At 35.5% G+C, this 18,079-nt stretch overlaps 2 protein-coding genes across 3 annotated transcripts in view; one reads left to right on the forward strand and one right to left on the reverse strand.

Moving 5' to 3' along the window:
* glsb (glutaminase b) overlaps window positions 1-8,202 on the forward strand; it is a 29,407-nt gene extending 21,205 nt beyond the window's left edge. Inside the window, exons 13-18 of one of the 2 annotated variants that reach the window (XM_079464499.1) lie at window positions 6-137; window positions 1,766-1,858; window positions 5,964-6,025; window positions 6,107-6,183; window positions 6,417-6,480; window positions 6,666-8,202. In XM_079464499.1, the coding sequence (XP_079320625.1) occupies window positions 6-137; window positions 1,766-1,858; window positions 5,964-6,025; window positions 6,107-6,183; window positions 6,417-6,480; window positions 6,666-6,822 (585 nt within the window). In that variant the 3' untranslated portion in view covers window positions 6,823-8,202. Of the gene's footprint in view, window positions 1-5; window positions 138-1,765; window positions 1,859-3,318; window positions 5,118-5,963; window positions 6,026-6,106; window positions 6,184-6,416; window positions 6,481-6,665 lie in introns of those variants that run through there. The other variant, XM_079464500.1, reaches the window with a different exon arrangement.
* A 330-nt stretch (window positions 8,203-8,532) lies between these two features.
* Window positions 8,533-18,002, reverse strand: stat1b (signal transducer and activator of transcription 1b). Its single transcript, XM_079464498.1, has 24 exons — window positions 17,911-18,002; window positions 17,057-17,184; window positions 16,325-16,469; window positions 16,150-16,245; window positions 15,967-16,056; window positions 15,690-15,768; window positions 15,504-15,598; window positions 14,900-15,051; window positions 14,592-14,750; window positions 14,304-14,396; window positions 14,158-14,217; window positions 13,913-13,942; window positions 13,133-13,223; window positions 12,982-13,017; window positions 12,817-12,900; window positions 12,420-12,518; window positions 12,190-12,325; window positions 12,054-12,109; window positions 11,603-11,697; window positions 10,595-10,734; window positions 10,334-10,522; window positions 9,738-9,810; window positions 9,485-9,542; window positions 8,533-9,388 (listed from the first exon to the last, which is right to left on the reverse strand). Exons 2-24 carry the CDS (start codon window positions 17,182-17,184, stop codon window positions 9,368-9,370), a joined length of 2,205 nt encoding a protein of 734 aa, XP_079320624.1. The 5' UTR covers window positions 17,911-18,002; the 3' UTR covers window positions 8,533-9,367.
* Between the last annotated feature and the right edge of the window lie 77 nt (window positions 18,003-18,079).

An 18,079-nucleotide genomic window follows, 5' to 3' on the forward strand; every position in this document is an offset into this window, starting at 1 on the left:
TTGAGGTGGGTCTTCCAGCCAAGTCAGGTGTGTCTGGAGGTATTCTGCTGGTTGTGCCAAATGTAATGGGCATAATGTGCTGGTCTCCTCCATTGGACAAGCTCGGCAACAGTGTCCGAGGCATCCAGTTCTGCACGGTCTGTACATTTTCTCATTTCACCTTAAAAATGATTATTAATAAATGAAAACTTGGACTATTTAATGATTAGCCAACATAGATAGAACTAGAAATATGCATAATGCAATCCCACATTCCACTTACCTGTATAGCCACAGGAAAGTAAATGAATAAACCATTCCAAATTTTCATTTCAGCTTTATTTATATAGCGCTTTTCACAATGTTTCATTGTTTCAAAGTAGAAGAAAGACAATAATTTACAAAAGTTAGTATTAGTATTAAAATAACAAGGGTCCATCTTTGTTCTTCGTTGTTGACGGAGATTGCCTGTGCTGGAGCTGGGATGATCAGTTGATTTAATCAGAATTTATAGATGTGTTGTGGCCATTCCAGTCCAATTTTCATTTTTGGGTGAAGTATCCCATTAAAGGGGGTCATATGGCGCAAAAACATGTTTTTCTGTGTTTTGGGTATGTTATAAGTTGAATGTTGTATAAATGTTATAAAGGAGGTTTATGGATGTGTTGAGAGACGCGCAGGTGGTTGGTTTGAAAGAGGCAGATAGTGATATGGGGACCGATGGTCCGCTGTGGCGACCCCAATGGGAGTCAAAAAGAAAAAGAAAACAGGATTATTGACTCAATTATTATCCAATCATTAGTTTATTTGTTTTATCAAGTGGTTTAACCGTGCCGTCTTTATGCTTTTTTTTCTCAGTATTGAATAAAATGTTCTGAATCTGTTAAATAAAGTCGAATAAAATGTTCTTAATCTGTTTCTTAAAATGTCACTTTGTTCTTAATCCCACAATACATTGCAGGCTCATTAGGGCTTTACATCCATCTGTGAAATGACAAAAACTTGACAGTGTCATTTTAGATCCTTCTGAGAAATAGCGCGGGTTAGAGTCTGAATATCTGTGTAGCTTGCTGTAGAGCATCTCAGAGCCTTGTTAAAGTTCAAGGAGTCTGTCTGGTAAAATAGCATCACCATGTTCTGTATAGGCTGACTCTTACAAGAGAACCAAAGGTTGCAGGTTCATAACTGGTACAGTTAATACTAGGGGAGAGACTATGGACAAAACCCTCTGTATCACAAGACATAAACTGTACAAAATATCAGGCAATCATGCTATCTTTCTTCGCTGTATTAATGTGTTATAACACCCTGCATTTATAAGATGACGTACAGTGAGTTAAATTCTATTGCCAACGTTAGGGGCGGAAAGTCATTTGCACATATACCAGCATTTAGACCTTGAAATGTCACCTTTAAAGGCCATTCAAATAATCAAGGGCCTAAACCGGAAAACAAATGCGACCTGTGTAATGACATTGTACCATGGCAATGCTGAAATAAGCTTTCATCATAATGGGATTCGATAAACGAAGGTGACGTCATTTTGGACGGAGACTCGTTGTATTTGTTAACAGTAGTAAATGCGTTAGTTAACAGGATTCAACCGTGAGTTATATTGTTTTATAGCATTTATTAATGCATAACTAATGTTAACAAATACAGCTGTATCATATAGTGTAACCTTGGGACTGCACACTCACTAGCAGACCACCCTGAGACCCTCAAGCATATGTGTTTGCTTCGAGACATTGCCCTCTGTCACTAACCCCTTTGGTCTCTGTTGTAGGATCTTGTGTCCTTGTTCAACTTTCACAACTATGACAACCTGAGGCACTTCACCAAGAAGCTCGATCCTCGCCGTGAGGGAGGGGACCAGCGGGTGAGTGTCCCCATCCACGCACTACACCGCATCTACGAGTGACTTCTCGCATACCGATGATATTTTTTCCCCCAAACTATTGCAGTGGAAAAGTAGGTCCACTAAACTTCATTCAAGGGTATTCGAGACGATACGGATCACGATACATAGCTCACGATGCCGATAATGTCATGATGTGATGATACTACGTTAATCATTGTGTTGTTTGGTAATTCTTTAACGATACATAACGATATCTGCCTAACTATGAAAACAAAATGCCCAAGAAATGTTAAAGTGCAACATTTGTCTCTTTATTCAAGTCCACAATGCAATGTTTTCAGGAGTTAAATTAATATTTTACAAACACGAGAAACATTTCAAGTAAATTAAACATTTTATGCTTAAATTAAAAGCTTATATTTGTAAACCGACACATTTAAAACATTTTTATACTGGCACATTTCTTTATTTAACAGCCACTTATTTAAACCTGGGAACATCTTAGTGTTAACCAGCTTAAATAAAATAAACCTAAAAAAATATTTGAGTGCAGCAACTCGCATTAAGTCTAAGCGCATTAACGTTCATTTTTACAAATATGCATGGTGCATGTTTTATTTTACACGCAACCCTAAACTCTTTCTCAGACTAGTTTGTTCACGTTTCCGTCATTTGCGTGTTGAGCGCCACCGTTCGGAGCCATGATGTAACAACGTTTTTAATATATATTTAGAGCGTCTTGTTTTATTAATGATTTAAAAGATCGATATTTGGCGCAGCGTATCGATTCTCGTATCCCACGGAGGAGGACGAAACATCGCCATATCGATATTTTGGCACAGCCCTATTCTATGGGTACGAGTTAGCGTACAGACGTTGCACCCCCTGCTGGAATATCTGCTAACTGCGTCAAAGTGTAGTTGGTATTGTAGATGTTTGGTGGTTGATCATGTCAGCTGTGCATGAGTTTATAATTCTGCATGTTGAACACGACCGCTGAAGTGTTTTTTAAGCAATGAATCTGTAATAAATGTTTTACTTGTTTGCTTGCTTCAGTCTGCATACCCAGATTTGACAGGATAACCTGTTTTTTAAATGTCATAGTTTTTGCTTCTCTTAAGTCTGAACTTGTCGAACTTTGTAAATTGGTCTGAAACATATTCGCTAATCCGCACGTACAGATTTTGTGTGGCCCTGTTTGATAATGATCATGACCTAAATACTATTTGTGCGACGTAAATGATGCAGCTCATGTTATAAAAAACTCACTTGTTGTTGCTTTTTTATGGTCACGCAAGTTGTTTTTATATTTTAGGCCATTTTAATATCGCAGCTACTTTCTAAACTTGCGTTGAGTTGAGTTGGAAACCCTCTCACGTCACCATATTGAAGGGTGCAAGTCATTTCCGCACCAGAACTAAAATCAGCCTGTCCTTGGAAGTTCACAAAACTAATCCATTCTCCGTGTCGCACAACAGAGCACCTCCGGACCGCTGGATTACGAAAGCCTTCAGCAAGAGTTAGCTCTCAAAGACACATTCTGGACAAAGGTCTCGCCTACTGAGTGCAATGAAGACAGCTCCACCACTGTAGTCTATAGGATGGGTGATTTTGAAGATCAAAACTAAAAAGGACCCGACTCGCCTGTGGGGGCTTGCTTGACGTTATATATATTTTTATATACAGTGCATTATCAATACAGCTATTTATATTTTCAATGAACCTCAGTGGATTGTGATTTTGGTGAGAGATATATTTGGTTTCAAAGCCATTCCTTCTCTGATGGTCAGCCTGTTGAATGGGTATGTGCTTATTCTGTAGGTCATGTCTGGGGGAAGCTCGGTTCTGTCCTGCTTGTCTGGGGTTCATAACTTATATCTGACAATACATCCTGGGACGTTTGGGTTGTGTTCACGTCATGTGTCGTGTCGTGAGTGGCCAAGTGTGATTTGGAGGCCTTGTTCTAAATATTTATGTGTAGACTTGTTTTGGTCGCAGTTGAGGATTGGCTGCTAAACAGATGTGGTTCAATTGCAATATCTTATTCAATTGTAAGTTTTGCTTGCAAACAATAACCCTGATACAACAACGCCATTAATGATATTAGTGTTTATTTATCTTTTCGGAGCACAAACACACTTAGCTCCTCGTTTGGTTCTCAGTAATTGTCTACTTTCTTAAGGTGGTGTTTTTTATAGTGCAGGTCTTTTAGGTTTGTTAATAGAATGGGTAACATATTTTTCCTTAAGGACAACTTTGTGTTTCGTGCCCTTTCCAGATCAGCTACCAGCTTTTGGTTACATTCGATTATTCATTTGAAGTCATGATACGTTCTTGGTAAATGGAGCGTGTGATGGTGCTTGTGTAATGAACATGCATCACAGATCCCCAGCGGTTCTGTTCAGGAGCCAACCTGTATGTTTCTAAAGTTCATGATTTGGAGGTGAAACGTTCTTGCCCGTGCATTCATTTATACTTCTGTATCTTTAAGATCTCTATTGGATAATCAAAAGTGTCTGCTAAATGACTAAATGTCTATAGCTAAAAAGGTTACGCACCTTCTTGATGTTCAAGTTTTGGATAGATACTGCCCTCGTCAGGCTGTTTTGTGTTGTTTTTACTTGTTTTAAGTGCTTTAAAGTTTTTTCTGTGTTCCCAAAACATATTATTAAATTCAGTTGTATTTATATAGCGCTTTTCACATTGTTTCATTGTTGCAGAGCAGCTTTACGGGAAACAGAAATTCATATTAGTATTAAAATAACAAGGGTCCATGTTTGCTCTAGATTGTTGATGGAGATTGCCTGGGCTGGAGCTGGGATGATCAATTCATTTCACATATGAATTAAAGTTCTTCATTGTATTTTTGCATGAAATATTTCTACAGGAATGTTGTAGTTTGTTTGGCTTAACTGTTGTGGGTTTGTTTTATTTTCATGTAACTGGATGTTTTGTGCTGCTACAGTGTTACCAGACCTTTTGCTTATTAGAGGATGCTGGTTCTGTCTTTACTGACAGTTTTGCAGTATAACAGCAGAACTTTTAGCTTTTTCATCTTACATACGTCACCTGAACTGTTGTGAAGATGCACTTATGCTCTTAATGACCAATAGGATGTCTGTCTTTTTTTACCATTTTACCATCACCTGGTTTTAGTTATAACATGTCTCATTTTCATAAACAGTTTATTTTTTAATTTGTCTTCTCCTTGTGTATTTATGTTACTTGGTCCTCCTGGTTTTACTTTTTGTATCTTTAATAAATATATTTAATCTCATGTCATTGTAACCTGAAATTATTTTTCATTTTATTCATCTGTGTTTTTGGATAGACCAGCTAAACTTCATTCTTAATGCTGCTTTGACGGTTTATTTATATTTACTGATAATATTTGTTAAAAAAATGAAATTTCTAGTTTATGATTATTTTAAACTATACTGTTCATGAATATTTACATATTTTTAGGAGACTTGTCAGTAACATGGACAATTTTTTCTGTAAATTGGTAACGTGTGCCCTCTAGTGGTGATTTGCTGGTAAACATTGAACGCTTGCTTGGCTTAAAACATTTGCTTTAATCAGATATTTTCAGCAAAACTGCATTTATGCATGTTTGCAAGCATCCACCTGTAAATAATTTTTTAAAGGTAAAATATATAATGAATATTATATATTCTTTATCATTTTGTTTATTCAATAAAAACTTCACTCTATTCAATGTATGTATGTATATACATATATATATATATATATATACATACATGTATATATATATATATATATATATATATATATATATATATATATACATATATACGCACACACACATATATATATATATATATACACTTTTTTGTTAAGTACATGCAATCTCTTAGACTCGAACCTGTGCCGTTGTTGTCGCGAGCGGCATTCTCTACAAGTCCTCCCGTCCACCATCATTATGGAGATCCTTTCAATTAGGTATTCACTGTTTTACTCTTGCCAGTTCTCAATTGTTTACAGATGTTTCACTTTCATTCATTAGACCTAAAGAGACGGAGGTCACTGCCTTTCTGCCATCCCTCCATCATGAAAATTTATCACAGAAACGTTCGACAAAGTTTCTTCTTTATCATTACAGGTGAAATCTGTCATCAATCTTCTCTTTGCTGCCTACTCCGGAGATGTTTCTGCCTTAAGAAGGTACAAAGCATTCTATTCGTTCACTGCAAGTGTTCAAATTGTGTTTCTGATTAGTTTATTTATTATCTGTGTGATAATCAGGTTTGCATTGTCCTCCATTGACATGGAACAGAGGGATTATGACTCCAGGACGGCTCTGCATATAGCAGCCGCTGAGGGTAACATCACAGTCATGTTATTTTATAATCATTACTCTTAAAGGAACAGTTCAGCATAAAATGAAAATGATGTCCACATTCTTTTGTGAAACATTTTAAAATAAGTTAGACACAACGCCCAGTCTGTTCTGTGAAAAAGAGATGTTAGATTTCCCATTTTGCGCTATCAGAGGCGTATCTGCATATATGTGATTTAAACGTGCTGTTAAAATAACTTTTCCCTGTAATTGTAGGGCAAATTGAGGTGGTGAGGTTTCTTCTGGAGGCCTGCAATGTGAACCCTGTTCCCAAGGACAGGTGAGCAGATTACTGCAATAATTATTATTATTATTATAAAAGGATCAAAATTATGTAATGAAGAAAAAACAACAATTATTTTGTTAATGCTCAGCTCTTAAGACATGGCTCTTTGAAAGTGTAATCTTTATGAAATTGGTTTATCACTTTTCCATGATTCACGAACCACTGAAAAATATAAAAAGATGGGGCAACACGCCAATCGATGAGGCGAGGCAGTTTGGGCAACATGATGTGATCACACTTCTGCAGGAGTACACTGATAAATACAATCCATCTACAAACCCTGTGGCAGACAAAGAGACCGCTGAGAAAAACCTGGACGGGAAGCTGGAGACATAACCAGCCAACCAGTCTCCCACCATGCAGACAAAACTCTTCTGAACCCTTATGAAGGACTGCTATATGTTTATAAGGTTGGTGTGTTGTTTGTCCTAAAATATAGAAATATATATATATGATATATATTTTTTTAGGTTCTATTCTGTGGTTTTTGTGTTTTTTTAAGACCTTTGCTTTCTTCATTTGGTTCTCGCAAGACAAAGTAAGATGTCAGTGTGCAAACCGCTTATTGTTGTTTGTGCAAATGATGTCTTGTAAACACTGACAACCTTTTCTTGTAAGGATGCACTTCTTTATTGTTGTTTATTGTTTAGAGTTAAATATACCAAACAGTTTGCTGTTTAGTGAATGTTTTATTTTCAGGAAGTAATGTCATAACCAATGTGTGGAGCGGTCATCATATTTTCTCACATAGTTTTGTACATTTTAACCACTGCCAAAGACATCATTATTTCTGCTATTATTCTTTACATGTGTAACCATACACTGAATACTAAACGTAAAGGTAATGTGTGAAATCTGAATATAAAAGTGTTAAAACATCACATTTCAGTTATACTTGGAAAAAGAAATTCACAAAAGTCACATTGTGATCTACTTTGTAGACTCTGGTAAACCATTATTAGAAAATGTGTGTCTGTGTTAGAAAAACACAGCGTAAAAAAATTACAAGGTTTACATACAGCCTCGGAAAGACCTTTAAGAGACCATTCCAAATTTTCATTGAATCATCATCATTTCTAGATGTATTGTGTCTATTCCAGTCCAGTGTCTGTTAAATTTCAACAAAATCAAACCTACATGAAGTCATCCAACAGCAATGTGAAAGACAGACAGCATGACAAGACACGTCATAAAATTCGAGGTAATCACATAAAAAATATTTGTTAGCTTTTCCTAAATACACGTACAAATATTACTGTTGTATAGCCTAAAAGTGAACATGAACTCGTTTTACAGAGCATATTTTCTGTTATTTATACCTGTTTCTTCAGTTTTCATTATCAGCACATAGAAAGATTTTTTTGACATTCAAATTTGGTAGAAATATTGTTAATATTTCACAGAATGAAAGAAAAATGATCATTTTACATAAACACTATAAATAGTACACTTTAAAATCGGAAAAATGGTCTCTAAAACGGTCTCTTAATTTTTTCCACAGCTGTATATTCGATATTTGAATCGATGTGTCTTTTAGGATATTGTGAGGTTAATGTTGAAACATTTGCAAACGAAATGAGTGTAAACTATTCTTAAGAGTCAGTGTTTAGCTGCGCACAAACTGATAACAGCTGACTGTGTGCTGTGTGTACATGTGCAGTAAAGCAATGCCAAACAAATATTTATTTTGATGTGCAATAATCAATAAAATGGTTTAAATAAAAGGGAGTCTTTTCTCATACAATACAACTGACTCTATTTAAAACACTGCAGTTTGGTTTCTGTTAGTTCTGTGCACTATTGTCATATGTACATCAGTTCGATATCAAATCAGATTGCGGTCATCGCATCGTTATGAACATTATTTTTGAAAATGATTATTTTTCTTCACTTTAATTCTTTGGTGTAAATGTGCACTTTTGCCCAACCCGCCTGCTTTGACTCTTGGATAGTAATTGTTGAAAAACAAACAGACAGCATACATCTTTCATTAAGCCAAATAAAAAAACCAAAAGGGTTATTTTACAAATCAGATTCTCAGAACAGTGCTGGAAACATGTTGCTTTGTATTAAAATACATTTTCAAACTCATTGTACACACACTTACTTTTACAAAGTTTAACACTAGCTATCAAATACATTTCTTCAACCTAAAATATGAAACATTCAGAGAACATTGTCAGATATACACACGCTGTGTCCTCTCCGTTCAAACCTCTAAAGTAGATTATGACCTACAAATACAAACTTCCCACCAACTAAAATGGAAAGTAAATGGCATCCACCTCATAAAACCTCCCAGTGTGAACATTCAATATGAATGCATCATTCATAGAGAAACTTGTATTATTTTGTTGAGAAACACACAATCTGCTCTCACAAATGGGCAAGCTTTATCAATGCAAACCATTAAATAATCTTTATTAACATTTAACATTATCCACCATTGTCCTATGTGAACGTACGGATGCCTGGTTGAATCTGAAAAAGTATTTCTTATTACAGTTCAGTGTAAGCTGGCATTTATTTCCTTATGGTTTAATGTAGGTTGTATTTGTCCAGCATGTGTACATGTGCAATTGAGGCAACGGTAGATGTATTCTGATGTGCAATAATAAATAAATGCTTCTCAAGATGAGTCCTGATATCTTTTCCTCAAACAGATGACTTCACTGAAGAAGATGTGTATGCGTTCACTTTCGTAGTATGTCCTGTAGTATCTGGTGACTGGTATATACAATATATACTGGTATATATAATACAACTCTGCAGTAACGTGCAGGTTTCTTCAACGTCCTTTCACATTTTATATAATAAGAACGATTATGTTGTCAAACTGCAAATGTAATCACTGGTATGAAGGTGCAGGACAGCTGAAGCGCTAATATGATACAGAGGCGACCTGTGCAAAGACAAATCATCAAGATTTCAGTCATCATCCGTGTATTATTGTGATCTGATTAACAGTATTTAAAAATGATCTGTAATGTATACATACCAGTGTGTCTAACCCAAGTTCCTGATGTCTAGGACTGTCTTGGGGTCTTGAAAGAGGGCTACAAATGTGAAAACAAAATAGGTTCTTTTTCAGTGACACGAATGAGGTGTTGTGCCGAATACTGACTTCATTACTCTCGGTGTTGAGGAATCTCTGACCCAAACCCACATCTATACTTAAGCATACATTGTTAAACATTCATCACTGCTAGTGTGCAACTTGTTTGTTGGTGGATTAATAGGAAGTAGCTTACAAGTCTGAGACCGAGATCATGCGTCTGTCCATGTATGGGCTGACTGGTCTGTCTATCTCCATTTTTTCTGAAGCTGAGGAAAAATAGACTTCATTATATATGCATTGATGGTTTCAGGTAGATTTTTAAGAGGATTTATACACACGTATGTATGTATATACAGTATATATATATGAATATTTATTTGTTAAAATCAAGATGTACTTATTATTATTATTATTAACATAAAAAATTAAGTAAATCCTTTGTTTTTACAGTGTAATCATAATTGATAATAAATTATCATAAATAATTTTTGTAAAATGTTTACATAGAAATTGCTTATACCATCTTAGAAATACATGCTGTTTGATTTGATATTTTTATATCAAATCGTAAAAGTAAAGCTTTTACGAATTAGTGTAACGTAAGAATACATATACTTTTTGGGGCCAGTTTATTATATAAAATGTTAGCATATTCATATTAAACATATTTTAACCTATAAATAGGCATTGTTTTATTGATGATTATCGCATTGCTGGATATTTATGGTTCTTGAACGTTTTTTAAAATCTAAGCTCGATACAAAAAAAATGCATAAATGTAAAGTGTACCTTCAGGCGGGCTGGTAAAGTAGCGACCGAAAGCCACGTCTCTTGGGATGTCCGGGTACAGATAGATAAGAGGGTTCACTGGAACCGTCTCAGCAGCAGTGAGAGTATAGTCACGAATGACGTCCGGTAAGGAGATGTTGGCCAGATCTGATTTAGTGTAGGGCTTTACAGAATGGATTTTCGGTTCACCTGCAATTTATACACGCTATTAATATACAGTTTTGTGGAAACGTCTCAGAAAACGACCCAAATTAAACACACCATTTTGTGCATGCTCAACCCATGTGATGGTGATTCCTCCCTCTCGACAGGTTTCACTGAAGCGCAAAAGGAAAGTGCCCGGCAGTTTGTCCCGCAACAAAGTCTTCTCTTGCTTCTTACTCAGAAAGCCTAGAACGTACCTGCATATGGTTAACAAAGAGCGAAGACCTTGAGAGGTGACGAAAATGCTTGTAAAGCTGATTGGTGGATGAGAAAGTCCTAACAAAACTAAAATATAAAGTTATATATTAAATAATCCATTTTCATATGCACCAAATATGAACAAAATGCTTATATTCTGTATATTAAGGAGCGGCAATTCCTTATGTATTAATCCATTTTTTAATATTCTTTGTATTATTTGATATATTTAAAAAAAAATATTGAACGCATTGACAATATAGGAACATATATTTTCTTTGCATAAGGGAGCAGAAGGATGGATCATGACTATTCTCTCAGGTCAGAAAATGTACATGTACATTTATTCATTTGGTAGATGCTTTTATCCAAAGCGACTTACAAGTAGGAGAAGGAGTATTTTGTGATTTTTCATTATTGCCACTTTATTTATCATATTTGTAATGTGCTTTCCTGTAGCTCAAGAGCATGGCGCTAACAATGCTAAAGTCAGCCAGGAACAAATGTATAGTGTAATGCAATGTAAGTTTCTTAAGCGTCCGCAAATTCATCCCTCCCTTTCCTTAGATCCTCCTTAATCTTACAGACTGGTCTTTTAAATCCGCTATATAATATAAATAACAATGTTCGAAAATGTGTTAATATTGTATTTGTACATCGAAACAAGATTCAAGCATTTCTTTGAAACTGAAAAAGTCTGTACACTAAGAAGAGATATTGACAGACTGTACACATATAAAATGGAAAATTATATTATAAAATAAATGATATATTATAGTTATATTGTCAGTTTATTGCCACATTTATGTTGTCACATATATTGCTCAGTTGGACAGTATTTGTTCTTAAGACTGTATGGAGTCTTACCCATCGTTCCAGATGTTAAGCAAGTGTCTTTTAATAAGGTCCAGTATTCCATCAATCCACAGCCAAAATGCTATACCCCTTTCATTAGAAGAGATCTACGTAAAAACAGATAAAAAAATATTTTTTCATATATGAGAAATATCTGAGACAAAGTTAATAACCAAATTTAATAAGTAAAATAAACGTTTTTTTAGTAAAACAATAAATAAATAAAATGTAAGACTTAAATTTGAAAAATAGATCTGAGAGGGGACCAGATGTGGTGTCAAGCTATCTATATTCATACAGTATCTGTTCTTTGTGGCGTTAGGTTTCGCAACCACAGTCTCACTAAGTTTTGTTTTCCCAGTAAACCTTGTGATGACAACAGAGACGCAAACAAAAGCTTTTGTTCAATAATCAAGTAGCGAAAGACAAATTTCTGTTATCGTTTCTATAAATAAAAACACACCTTGCTAAATTTATTCCAAGGGATGAGCCCCTCGGGATCACCCCCAGCTCCAGCGCCTGAAATCAAATAATGTAAAAAATAACACTTGTACTGTGCATCTGACTAAGAACACTTATTCTCTCCCATTTCAACTCACCAAGAAGTTTGTCTGCCAGCATTCTGAGCTGCTCAGAATTCAGCACTCGCTTGGTGACGGAAGAAAACTGCCAGTTTATGACCTTTGAAAGCTGGCCCCATTTCACCGGAGGTGGATTCAGGAAAAAGGTCAGATTCTGAGAGCGAGACGAACAGCAAGATTCACAATGGAAACATCAATGGAAGATTAACACGATTTTCGGATACACTGAAGACTGGAAACATTCATACGTGAGGTTCACTGGAAAGCATGTTGTACCACAGGATAGAGGCCCAGGCGTTCGGCAACTGCATCACATGTGAGATCACCACGATGGGCAGGGATGTGATCTGTTTAAACACAACGTTGCAGTTACTACCAAAATTTAAAGTCTGTATCATTTACTCACGCTTATGTAATTTTATACATGTATACATTACTTTGAACAAAAATATTATAATATAATTTTCTTTCTAATATGTGAGTGGGTGATGTCCCAGAATTCTTCCAAATATCTTCCTCTGTGTTCCTCAGAACAAAGACATTTTGAAGGGTGAGTAAATGATGACAGATAATTTATTTTTGGATGAACTATCCCTTTAAATCCTACATTTGCTCAAATGCTATACTTCACAAGGGTTAGCATACCGATAAATCGATGCATAGCTCAGGCTGAAGGAACTGCGTTTCAAATGTGATTAAATGCATCTCCTCGGAAATAATGAGAGGATTCTGAAACAATAAAAAACTGATTTTAACGAACAACTGGTCAGTTTACGCTATATGACAATTTTATGTACATTTCTGGCTTACCTCATTTGTTCTGTTACATTTCATTTCTTTTATTTGCTGTGGAATAACAACAGATTAACATGAGCATGCATGTGCAATGTACAGAAATATATGTACATACATTTACAATGTACGGCTCTGTCTGATTCATGATGCATTTTTCATGTCATACCAAATGACGGAATTCAGCTGCCAAACACCCGCTGGATTCCTCTAAGTTAATGACTTTCGAAGCCGCCCCTAAAATGTTGAATTTCCGGAATCTAGCACAAGAGAGAAAACTTATCATTTCTATGCTAAAACACACGTTTTTATGGTATACATGTAAATCAATTGGATCCAGTCCAGTTTTTTGTCGGTGATATATAAATAAAAAGATATTGTGTCCTGTAAGTTTGGTGGCATGCGCAGTAAAACTAAATGTTGTTTTTCCTCTATTGACCGCAATTTTAACCCGTTTAGTTTTTGTCTGTAAATATTTATTAAAATATAGTCAACAAACAGCACTATTACGCTTTACATTTACATGCTTTCTCTTAGCAGACACTTTCATTCAAAGCAACAAAGGATTTGTTAAAGTTAGAAAAGATGTTCTCTATATACAGTATGTAAATGTTCTGTTATGAGAAAATGTAAAGGAACAGTTTGCCCAAAAATAAAAATTCTGTCTTCATTTGCTCCCATACCATAGTTGAAAAATGATAACGGTAGTCAAAAGTGCCCCAGAACTTTTGCTTTCCTGTCTTCAAGATATTTTCTTTTGCGTTCAACATTTATAAAGCAATTTATTCATGCTATGGCAGTGCACGGTTGCCAAGATCTGTTTGGTTACAAGCATTCTTCTAAATATCTTTCTCCGTGTTATTCATAAAAAAGACATTTAGACAGATTTGGGTAATAATACTAAACATTATGTAACAATGCTGTTTATGCTAAACAAGATGTTACATACCCTGTCATTGTGTCCATTTCTGTTAAATTCCTAGAAAGGAAAAACATAAATTAATTTATAGACAGACAGACAGACAACCAGTAACAAGTGAACATTTTCGAAACGTTCTCCCAATGTTATCTAAAACAGAGTTTTACCCGCATTATAGAAATATAAATAACATGTTCATACCTTAATACAAATGTTATCAAAACATTCTTGAATATTTTTGTTAGCTGGTCAGATTCAAGAAAAAAAACACTTACTTGTCAATAGAGACCTTCACTTTAAGTTGACAGTTCAGTTCTGGGAGTTTGACTAGTGATCTTAAAAATGATGAAGTATATTAGATTCATATTAGATACAAACACAGCTTCTCCCATACATTTACTCTCATCTTAAAGATATTTACCTGATCTTAACCGTGAATTGAACTCCTGTCTTTATCACCAGGGGTCTGTATGGATGTGTGGGCATGCATGGCTGTCTCTCCACAACAAGACAACTGAAAGGCACAACAATCATAACCACATCCAGTCTACATGACATATAGCCCACAACAATTCCCCTGAGAGCATTCAAAGCCACAAATCTGCCTATTCAGCCAAGACTGCCAACCATAACTGTTTCAATAAATACATCTCACGTTCTGTATATTAATTTATGTTGAGGATGAAGTGCATCAAGGAGTTTCTCTCACTTTAATATAAGGTGTTTAAAGAGTGAAAGGGCCTGTTCATCCAGCTGGCTCTTGCCCAGAGTGAGGGGGTCGTTGTCGTAGGTGAATTTCTGGACCAGTTCCTGAATTTTTTTTAGCTGTTGGCGAATCTGCTGCAGACAATCTGCCACTGTTGTGAACCTGTAACATAATTCATGCATTAGCTGATTCAGTAAGGAGTAGAAAGGAGGGTCAAGTAATTTGGCTGTCCCCCCTGCATCAAATAAGGCCTCTGCCTGCTAAGAATGATGGGTAATATGATGTAAAATCATCATTACAAGGGTTCTCACCAGCTCTGCAGTTGGTCCAAGCAAGCATTGGGTGGACCGCCAATGCAAGCCATCTGTTGCCTTTGCTTCCATTCAGGTAACTCTTCTGATATGAGTATTTGCTCGATCTGCTCGGCTAGAATCAGTACATTAGCTATGTCTTTTATCACCACCTGCACACACACAGAGATACATATACACGTTTCTTACGTACTTCTTATCTGAGGACATTCCATAGAATTACATTGGTTTTACAATCAGCTAGTGATAAATACTATGACCTAAACTTGACCCTTAAGTTTAAAGTGATGGTTCACACATAAATAGAAAATGCTGTCACCATTTACTCGCCCTATTGTCATTTCAAACCTTTATGACTTTATGAACAATGTTGTTAACTGCCTCCCATTCACTTGCATTGGTTTTGTGTCCATACAGTAGAAGTGAATGGGGGCCAGTGCTGTTCTGTTACCAACATTTTTCTAAATATCTTCTCTGTGTTCCGCAAAAGAAAGAAAGTCATAAAGGTTTGAAATGACAGTGAGTTGAGTAAATGATGAGTAAATGATGTCAGAAATTTCATTTTTCGGAGAACTAGTCATGTGTTCATTTACTCTTGACCTACCTCTCTCTTTTTGTCCAGCTCAATAAACATTGTTTTGATGGCCATTTCCTCCTGCTGAATCTCTTTCGTTATCTGCCCATTCATCTCAACTTCCACTATAGAAAGAATCAAAACTAGTTTTAGTTTCACTTGTCCACATTCTATTTCGACAAGCCCAACCGATTGCACAACCCGATTCTGTGTTACCTCGACTCTGCAAGGTCTTCTTCTTAAAATCATACTCATCTTGAACATCTTCCAAAACCTGACCGTCCTGTTCTATTTTCTGGAGGAGGACATACATGTTTCTGTTTACAGCTGGCTAAAACGTGTCAGAAATGTCTGTTGTTTGATAGTTAGTGCATGTCTGGGATAAAGGTTAAATGTTTTTTTTAAGTAGGTACATATATAATGAACCCATGTGAGAAAGGTATGTACAATATGTTTCAAACAGAGATGGCGAAATCTGTAATAGTTGCCATACCTGCACAGTCTTCCTAAAATTGTTGACTTTATTATCCAATTCATTTTGTTGTTCCATCATAACGCTCCCCTGTGATGGATCAAAGTTACTCTGAACACACAACACAACACGACACGACATTTGTTAAGATGAATGAACACAATAAACTTTGAAATGCCACTGCAATAAAAAACATGAACGTACTTGACAACTAACTGCTGTTTGCAGTATCTTCTGCTCTTCATTTAAAGTGCTGGCTATGATCATGGCCATGTGAACTGGATCTTCCTGGAAGTGCACCTGATAAGATGATCATTGATATTAATATATACAGTACAGCTTACGGTCATATTTTTTAGAAATAAACACAAAAACACACCTGTAGGTTACGCTTGATTTTGCGTATATTATGCTGTAACAGAAAATTGTTTCCCAGGCTGAGACGGCTGTAGTGCTCATCTAGTTGGCTCAAGAGCTCATGAAAGCGTATGGTCGCCAAAGACACGTTACTGGCAACTGATTCCCTACAACCAACAACAGTTTTTAGGATTGACAGCACGATGCTGGATATTAAGTGTACGAAGACTAAACTTTACAAAAAAATTATAAATTAAAAGAAATAATAAATATATTAAAACAATTTATTAATATATGTGACCATATATGTGACCCTTACAGTCTTGAAATCTTAAGACTATGAGACGACGTGCATAACATTTTGATTTCAGTTAATAATTTGAATATGATTTGAATCTTTGACCTTACATAGTCAATATGATAGATTTCGCTGCTGTCCTTCTTTAACCTTGTCTCCGTATTTTGTGATTTTTTGCCTTAATCGTTATTATCACTGGATTTTGCAAATATCTAAACAATACAAATATTAAAAAGCGTTTGTCAACTTTAACAACACAATGTTTAATCAGTTAAAAGCACAGTGTTTTTCCATTCCCTGAAAAACAGTGAATTTGGACATCTGGGGTTTTGGAAGGACAGCGACGAAATCAAGGTTACTGTCAATTTTGACAAAATGTTATTTACATTGAATTACAAAAAGCTGGATTTTCACAAGCTGGGTCGCAACAAACATCAAATGTTAAACAAATCTCACCAGTCATGACTCTCGATCCATTGACTGAGATACTGACGGATCTCCATAGGGAAAGATTCATCGTAGAGCTGGTCCACTTGCTCTAAATACAGAGGGTCCAGCAACTGCAGCTGTTTCCACAGTGTCATCTACGATCCATTATTACACAAGAGCCTTTATTTACAACAACATCCTCTCTCTGTTGACATGTGTCACTTAATATTCACTATAATGGATGGAAAATCTGATTTGATTTTAAACCAGACATCCATTTGCAGACTTTTTGAACATTTCGGATAGAAAACTGATCAGATCTGCGGACTGGCACAGACGTTCTGCATCACGTCCAAACTGAAGATCTGAGCAAAATCTTAGCGAACGTCTCGTAGTATATTAAAGAGTACTTTGCCAGTGTACATTCAGACGTACATTAAAAATACAAACAAGTATTAGTTCTCATAATGAGCTATATAACACATATTTATTTTAAAATGACAAATTAATAAATCAATTCAAAACTATATTTTATAATAATACAATAGAAATAGGTAATAAAAACTAATAGTAGATTTTGATCTCATTGTGATTCGGCTCTTTAAAACCATTCATGAGTTTTTAGTAAGGAAATATTTGACATATTCTGCACATCTGGTATTCCATAATAAACATCTAAACTATTGCAATCTGCATTCCTTGCATTGTTTTCACAAATCAGTTCATAAGAACAGTTACTATAAAGTCCAAACAACATTCATACAACCTTTAATATTAAGAAAATATATATTAATATGAATCAAAAAGTCGTCACCTGTCAAATAATCAAACAATCAAATAGCCATTTCGTATACGGATCAATGTTTATAACAGAAAATTACCTTTCAACATATAGAAGAAGGCTCAGGCATGAAACGAGTATTCACGTCTCCGCTTCAACTTCACACTTATATTCTCCATAATGACCTAAACTATATAAAACATGAACTAGTCCAGCAGGTTTCGCCCACTTGAAGATTTTACACCAATAACAAGGCGGCGTTTTAAATA

The sequence above is a fragment of the Barbatula barbatula genome (genome assembly GCF_947034865.1).
Source record: "Barbatula barbatula genome assembly, chromosome: 9".
NCBI lineage: Eukaryota > Metazoa > Chordata > Actinopteri > Cypriniformes > Nemacheilidae > Barbatula > Barbatula barbatula.